The sequence below is a fragment of the Myotis nattereri genome (assembly GCF_964212035.1).
Source record: "Myotis nattereri genome assembly, chromosome: 15".
NCBI lineage: Eukaryota > Metazoa > Chordata > Mammalia > Chiroptera > Vespertilionidae > Myotis > Myotis nattereri.
Window position 1 is genome coordinate 40,037,726 of NC_138090.1, and position 8,666 is coordinate 40,046,391.

Genomic DNA, 8,666 nt, shown 5'->3' on the forward strand with positions numbered 1-8,666 from the left:
TCAGACATATGCCGAAGCAATTTCTTCATCAATACATCTCCTAGGGCAGTGATGGCGAACCATTTGAGCTTGGCGTGTCAGCATTTTGAAAAACCCTAACTTAACTCTGGTGCCGTGTCACATATAGAAATTTTTTGATATTTGCAACCATAGTAAAACAAAGATTTATATTTTTTACATTTATTTTATATATTTAAATGCCGTTTAATAAAGAAAAATCAACCAAAAAAATGAGTTCACGTGTCAGAGGTTCGCCATTACTGTCCTAGGGCATTAGAAACTAAAGAGAAAATAAACAAATGGGACTACATCAAAATAAAAAGCTTCTGCACAGCAAAAGAAACCATCAACAAAACAACAAGAAAGCCCACTGCATGGGAGAACATATTTGCCAATGTTATCATCGATAAGGGTTTAATCTCCAACATTTATAGGGAACTCATACAACTTAACAAAAGGAAGATAAACGATCCAATCAAAAAATGGGCAAAGGACCTAAATAGACACTTTTCAAAAGAGGACATTCAGAAGGCCAAGAGACATATGAAAACATGCTCCAAGTCACTAATCATCCGAGAGATGCAAATCAAAACAACAATGAGGTACCATCTCACACCTGTCAGAATGGCTATCATCAACAAATCAACAAACGACAAGTGCTGGAGAGGATGTGGAGAAAAAGGAACACTCGTGCACTGCTGGTGGGAATGCAGACTGGTTCAGCCACTATGGAAGACAGTATGGAGTTTCCTCAAAAAGTTAAAAATGGAACTCCCATTTGACCCACTGATCCCACTGTTAGGAATATATCCCAAGAAACCAGAAACACCAATCAGAAAGGATATATGCATCCCTATGTTCATAGCAGCACAATTTACCATAGCTAAGATTTGGAAACAGCCTAAGTTCCCATCAGCAGATGAGTGGATAAAAAGCTGTGGTATATCTACACAATGGAATACTTTGCTGCTGTAAAAAAGAAGGAATTCTTACCATTTGCAACAGCATGGATGGAACTGGAGAGCATTATGCTAAGTGAAATAAGCCAGTCAATGAAGGAAAAATACCACATGATCTCACTCATTTATGGATAATAAAGACCGTTATAAACTGATGAACAAAAATAGATACAGAGGCAGAGCAGCATTAAACAGACTGTCAAACTACAGGAGGAAGGCCGGGGAGGGTTGGGGCGGGGGTAAGAGATCAACCGAAGGACTTGTATGCATGCATATAAGCATAACCAATGGACACAAGACACTGGGGGGTAGGGGAGGTTGGGGGAAGGTCAAGGGGGGAAAAAAGGAGACATATGTACTACTCTTTGTAATATTTTAAGCAATAAAACAAAATGTACAAGAAAATAAAATAAGGTTATTTAATCACAATAAAGTGTTATAAATGTTATACTCTACATATTTTCACAACCTACTTTAAAAAATAACAAAACTCATTTTACCACTTGGGAATCTTAATGCTGGAAAACATTCTGATTTAATTTGTTTTTTATTTATTATTTTATAAACTTTAACTTTTTAAAATGACTCCTAATGTGTAATTAATTGAATGAGCTATAATTTATTGAAAAGTTTATCATGATTAAATTATAATTTATTAAATTTTATTATTATAAATAATTTTTTATTTTAATGTCCCATGTTGATTGATGTATGTTGGAAGTTGACTATGGGGGTGAAACTTAAAGGCTAAAACTGTTTTTCCAAAAGGTATTTGTATCTTATATTTGGTTTCATTTCCTTAGTCAATCTGACCACAAGAACCCTGACACCCATGTTTCCTTGCTTTGCTGTGACAATGGGAAGGGTCAAAAGAAAGAATTTTATGGCTTTTCTAATCAGGTTTCAATTTGCTATGGGAAAAGATTTAAGTGATTTCAACTTTGAACATGCCCCAGCTTCGACTATCGTGTCTAAAAGATGAAAGAAGCATCCCCACCCCTCCCACCTGTCATGATTTATTCATGGGAGACTGCAAAATCGCACCCCCGAAAAGCCCCGACAAATCTCAGATTTAACAATGACAAAGGACCATCAATTGAAACTTCCTTATGATGACTTGCAACTTGTATTTACTTAGAGCGATTCTCTCTTTCAGTTCCAAAACTCCCACAAATTCCAGATGAGGCCACATTTGGCAGAGTAAGACTGAAGAACAGCCTTTTTTACAGTGTCTTTCTAGGGTTATAGCCTTATATTGCTTCCATAACTTGATTCCCCATCTAAATAAATACACAAATAGAACACATACAAGCAAATACCTTACAGTTATCACACGTACACCAACGCCCTTGAGGATTTTCAGGGGCACAGGCATCTTTGGGAACAACCTTACAGAGGACGCTCGGGACAGCTGCTGTGCAGAGACCTTGAGTGGCTGGGAATGACCCCATTTGCTGTCCCACGCGGCGGACAGACCTCTATTCTCTCTCTTCAGAGCCACAGGGAGAAGAAGAAGCCTCACGGGATGGAATGCACTGTTGAGTGTGCAGGTAATGAAAACATGATTGTGTGTCAATGATGATTACATTGAATACGTCCCTGCTTTAAATTCCTATTTCAGGCTTTGAACTTGAAAAGAGTCCTCAGGCCTCCGTCCCAGGTAAAGAATGAAATGTGGCTGAAGTCCCATCACCTGATCTTGTGCTTGTTCTCAGACAGGCCTAGAACCAAAGAACACAGAAATCAGAGTAGAATTTAAGGTACTCTCAGTTTTCTCTGAGTCTAAAGGAGAAGCAAGGACTCATTTGGATTCCCATGGATGCCCAGGGAGACGTGAAAAGGTGTGGCTGGATTCCAGGTGTGTGAGAGAACAATGCACCATGGGTATGGGCAGAGCCAAGGGTCCTACTGGGGAGTGGAGGTGGCACAAAGACGTTCTCTACCTCTATCTGCAAGTCTGCTGAGGATCAGTGTCCATGCTCTCCCCAGACCTCTGGAAGACAGTCCTTACCTCCAGGAAAACCAGCTCTTTGCCATTGTTCAAGTAAGAAGAATGTGCATCTTTTGGGTGGGTTCCATGCTATTGTATACATAGTGAGAGGCTTGTAAGCTGGCCTTTAGACCCACTCACACACTCACTACTTCACCCTTATTTGTGCATTTTTCCTGCTACCCTTTCCTCACCCACAATTTCTTCACTGAAATTTCTACTGCATCACAAACACATCCTGCTCAAGGACAGGTCCGGATGCATGTAGTGATTGATTCTATTTGTGACGCTCCACCGCTTCTCATGCTGGAAATCTTTCTAGAAGAGGCTTAGAAACTGGAATGAAGCCAGAGGGTGGGGCTTCTAGGAATCATTTATAATCTGCCACTTGCAGAGCTCACACACACAACTAGACACAATTAGGAAGAGCTGCCCAACAGAAGACACAACAATGGCAGTGGTACAGGTGAGTTGAAATGGCACAGACTTCAGTGATCCCAGGTCCCATAAAGGAAGGAGGAAAGAGTGCAAGATTGTTTAAGATGAAAATATTTGGGGTATTTGGTAGTTGTGAATGTGTGGAAGAGAGACCCTTGGCATATGATGATGGAATCCTTATGGGGAATTGTGTGTTGACCCTGGGCCAGTGTAATCCAATGCCAGCATTGGGTGGTGTCTGAGTGTGAACTCTATTGAGACACTGTGACTTTGTGTGGGAAGTGGACAGCTGACTGGGATGAGGGACTGTGTGTGCGGTGCAAGGGATGAGATTGCACATTTGTCTTTATGACTGTGTGTGTGTGTGTGTGTGTGTGTGTGTGCAGCTGGGGCAGAGGCTGAGCAGTTGGGAGTGTTGGCAGGTATGTGATATGGTGAGTCCCACGTCTCTGTGTGGTTCTGTGTGTGTGATAATTTGTGACTGCGTGTTGAATTGTGAATGCTTGTGCCCGTGACTGCATGTGAGTGTTCTCCCCTACATGGTAGTGACTTTTAAGTAACTGTATGTCTTTCCATGAGTATCATTGTGGCTCCTGGTGGGCAGAACTGGAGGGCTTGAGGAGAGTGGCTTTCCCAGGACTCCTCCCTGAGCGTTAATGAGAGCAGAATGAGTCAGTCCTCAGAGCCTCTTCTCAAGAAGCCTGAGGGGAGGGGAGCTCAGACTGTGGGGCACAGGGTCTCCTGTCCAGGTCAGCACAGTGACCCTGCTCCTGCCTCAGGTCTCCTCCCCACGTCAGTCCTTCCTCTGTCTTCAAAACACAAACAAAAAAGGGTGAGCAGATCCTGACTCTGGGGAAGGTGGTTGTGGGAATTGGTTTCAGAGAATGGATCACCTGAAGATGGAAGGAACAAAATCAGCTTCAGTCCAGACAAAGCTTACAGTAGATACCAATGAACAATGTGTAGATTTTCTTGAATTACTTTCATCAGTTACTGCCCGCCACCCTGTGTGCAGGTACTGGCTGTGTCCTCAGTGACTTGTGCATGTTCCTGAAAGAACATGCATGTCCTTGAAAATTCTGGTGCATATATAGCCCACATACAGGCGTCTCCTTTTCCAGATCATTGCTCTCTCTTTTAACAAATGTTTTTCATTGGAGTGAATATATATATTTTTACAGTTTTGTCTTGTCTTTACAGTTTCAGATAGGAAATGCTCAGAGGGTGGTTCTTCAGAAAGGGCCCTTCCCCTTTGGCTAGGTCACCCCTGTTTAGGCCCTATACATACCAGTGGTCAGGTTAACGGTTTCACATCTATTAGCTCGTCTGTTGCTGAGAGCTCCCTCTGAAGTAGGAATTTCTGATAATCCTCCTTCTACTGAGTAGACAAAGACAAGGAGAATTCAAGTAATTGACCTGCGGTCTCACTGCCAGTAAGAGACAAAGTTAGAATCCAGGAAGCCTGGTTCTTGAAAGCTTGCTTTCAGTGATAATTCTCTCATTTCTTCACGGACACGGGGTCCTGACTGTGACGAGGTGGGAAGAAGGGGGCCCTCGGAGTTTGTCCTTTGATGTTTATCGTGCTTTGCCACTAGGTGTTGTAGGAGGGGCGCCCACACCTGGCTTTGTCCCTCTCACCTGCTCTCTTCTCCCACGGCAGGTCCCATACACAAAAATTTCATCCTTGAACATTGGTTCTTCAGTGACGATCAAAGGGACACCTGCCATGTCTTTTGTGTGAGTACTCTGTAGCCTACGGTGGGAAAATGAAGAAGTGAGGTTATTGTAGCTTTGGAGGTCACTTCACGCAAGAATGAAACCGAGATGTGTAATTAGCATAATGGTAGCACAATGCAGTTGCAGTTCCTGGAGACCCATCCGGTGCCAGGATTAAACCTACAGGTGCATGTCTGTGGGTTAGTGTTGAAGTCTGGGGGCTGGGGTCACTCAAGCATTGGAGCTGAGGTTTAGTATCAAGGGACACGGTATTTCCAGGGCATGAAAAGTAGCCCCAGGCCAGTGACTGCTGCTTGGTGTGAGTCCTGGGCTGAGGGATGAGGCATCTCCCCACCCTGGGCAGGACAAGCGGAAGCAGCCCCACAGGGACACGCACTGCAGTCTCCCCCAGGAAGGCCTTCCCTCCCCCGGGAGGAGTGGGGGTGTGTGTGGATGTGTGTGTGGAATGTGGGCCCCCATGAGGAAGGGCCCTGCTTCACATGCTGCGTGCTCTGCCTTCAGCATGAGCCCAGAACTGCAGGTGGACTTCCACACCGGAACTGAAGAGGACTCCGACATCGCCTTCTACTTCCGCGTGTACTTTGGCAACTGTGTGGTGATGAACAGCCGTCAGTTTGGGGACTGGAAGTCAGAGGAGAGATACGATGGTATGCCTTTTGTGGATCGCCAACCATTTGAGCTGTGCATCTCAGTGCTGCAAAATGAGTACCAGGTGAGTGTACCCAGGAACATCCACTACATGGGCTCTCAGGGCTCTCAGAGTCCCTTGTGGTTCATCTCCTGCCCCTCTCATCACAGAGCACCCTCTGCTGGTACTGCCATGCTCAGTTCAAGATCAGCACACATACCTGAGAGCGTCAGCCCTCAGACTAAAGGGTCCTGGGTTCAATTCCTCTATCTTCACTTGCAGCCATGTTTTCTACCTGTGCTGTCATTCTTTCAGTTTTCATGTAGGAGATTGTTAAAATATGCATATAAATAATTATATTTAGTTTAAAATTGAGTGTTTTCTACATTTCTAAATCCAGTCTCTCTCTCCAGAGCAACAGTTACTAGTCCTTTTGTGCTCTTTACAGAGATATTATATGCTTGTACAGGTCTATCATCTATCTATCTATCTATCTATCTATCTATCTATCTATCTATCATCTATCTATCTATCTATCTATCTATCATCTACCTATCATCTATCATCATGTATCTGTATCTGCTTTTGTTTCTTTTTAAATAAATGATGTTATAAGTATTTCTAGTAATCACACATTGAGGACTAGAGTTTATTTGTTGTAAAAAAAAAATGTATGTTAGATGCCCTAGCTGGTTTGGCTCAGTGGATAGAGCATCGGCCTGCAGACCGAAGGGTCCTGGATTCTATTCCGGTCACGGGCACATATCTAGGTTGCAGGCTGTCCCCTGGACAGGTCCTGGTCAGGGCATGTGCAGGAGATAACCAATGGATGGGTTTCTCTCACATCCATGTTTTTCTTTGTCTTTCCCTCTCTCTTCCACTCTCTTAAAAATTAATGGAAAAATATCCTTGGGTGAGGATTTAAACAAAGATATAATAAAAAATAATAAAATAATAAAAATGTATGTTAGAGAAATATTTCTGCTTGAGATGTCCCCACATTATTTGATGTTCACCTAATATTCCAATAGAAGCATTCTCAGAACGATTTAACTTGACCCTTATTCATGCACATTTAGGTGGTTTCCATATTTTGCTCTCATGAATAAAGCTGTATTCTATATAACATTTTTGTCATTATCAACCTCCCAATGCTTATATGGGAGGATAATTTCAGAGAAATGAAATAGCTGGTTGAAGAAGTGTGTGCAATTTAAATATGAAAAACTAAGACCTTAAAAAGTTGACTTTTTTTCCATAGCCATGGTAATAAAGTGTATATTTAAAAATTCTGACCTTTCTAAATGGAAAAGCAAAAAATTAACATCTTATTATGATTGAAGCCAGGTATCTTTTCATATGCTTATAAGCTGATTTAAATTATCCTCATTTAAAATCATATGTACAATTCTATCTCTTTAAGAACACTCAAGCCCTAGCAGGTTTGGCTCAGTGGATAGAGCGTCAGCCCTCAGACTAAAGGGTCCTGGGTTCAATTCCAGTCAAGGGTACATACCTGGGTTGCAAGTACGATCCCTGGCCCTGATTTGTCTCTCTCACATGGATGTTTTACTTTCTCTGCCTCCCTTCCACTCTGTCTAAAAAGCAATGGAAATAAATATCCTCGGGTGAGGATAAGAAAGAAAGAAAGGAAGAAAGAAAGAAAGAAAGAAAGAAAGAAAGAAAGAAAGAAAGAAAGAAAGAAAGAAAAAGAAAGGATACAGACATTTAGGATTCATGAGACACAGCTACTGGCCATGAGAATCTTCTACGCTAGAGAGAGGGCCTGGAAGACCAGACAATGCAACAAAAAGCGGTCGCACTTCAGTGGAGGAATAAGAGAATCTCAGAAAATAGAATGAACAACTGTCTGAAATAGTCGCAAAATGTAGGTTACAAAAAGAAGCACGTCTACTGACTTTTGAAATGTGACTGAGAGTTTCTGCGTGGATGGTGTGTCTATAGGGTAGAAGTGGAAAGAAAGACGGTAAGTCTGTTTGGTGGCATACTGTATTTATGATACGTTTTCCCTTCCAGATAAAGATAAATGGCCGTCAATGTTACACATTTTCCCATCGACTCCCGCCAAATAGTGTGAAGATGATCCAGGTGTGGAGGGATGTCTCCCTGAGCTCAGTGAGTGTCCAGTAGAGGAGGATGTGACCAGAATCCCTGTTGTCAAGGAGATCCCTCCCCCTAAGTGACCCGGTGATTCCCAGAGCTGGCTAACAACAGGGGTTCTCACCCTTCCCCCACACTTGGTCATTAAAACTCCTGAGAACTTAACAAGATTTGCTTCTTTCTTCTGAGGAAAAAAGAGAAAAAAGATTAAGTGCTCAACACTAAAAGGGGCATGAGAGTACTGTGGGAGAGGTCAAGGAATCAAAGAGGACAAATATTTCTCGGACACATGGAGTGAGGGACAGGGTCATGAGATGTCTGAGAAGACATTGGTGACAGTATCCTTATGTAGTTCTTACGATATGTCAGGCACTCTAGAGCAAAATCCTTCCCCAATTTCAGACAGCTAAACCAAGATATTAGGTATCTGTCTCAAGCCACAAAGCTATAATTGGTAGCTGGGGAAGGAACTTTGTATTCGGAGGACAATCAGGTGAGATTTCTTAAATCTTCCTTTATTCCAAGGATGTTTAATATATATATTGTCACTGTGTCTGGCTTTGTGTGAGATGCACTGGGGAAAATAAAGAAAATCATAGAAGAAATAGTTGGAAAACCAAGATTTACCTCAAAGAATCTCTTTTTTCTATTACTCAAACAATTGCAAGATTTTTTCAATTTATGTGGGCAGAAACCTGGGACATGTTTGGTAATGAACTGCTATGATTTTAGACCAGGGAGGATACAATTATTGTTAAAACAAGAACAATTTATACACGGGATGCAGTGACCT

At 42.3% G+C, this 8,666-nt stretch overlaps 1 protein-coding gene and 1 long non-coding RNA gene across 2 annotated transcripts; one reads left to right on the plus strand and one right to left on the minus strand.

Annotated features, from left to right (window-relative positions):
* Positions 1–2,068: 2,068 nt before the first annotated feature.
* LOC308530212 lies at positions 2,069–6,718 on the minus strand. Its single transcript, XR_013996830.1, has 3 exons — positions 5,604–6,718; positions 5,026–5,140; positions 2,069–2,680 (listed from the first exon to the last, which is right to left on the minus strand). It is a non-coding gene; the product is annotated as an uncharacterized lncRNA (long non-coding RNA).
* Positions 3,357–8,037, plus strand: LOC308530211 (galectin-10-like). Its single transcript, XM_081106732.1, has 4 exons — positions 3,357–3,415; positions 5,048–5,124; positions 5,626–5,836; positions 7,790–8,037. Exons 1-4 carry the CDS (start codon positions 3,401–3,403, stop codon positions 7,901–7,903), a joined length of 417 nt encoding a protein of 138 aa, XP_080962858.1. The 5' UTR covers positions 3,357–3,400; the 3' UTR covers positions 7,904–8,037.
* Positions 8,038–8,666: the final 629 nt, after the last annotated feature.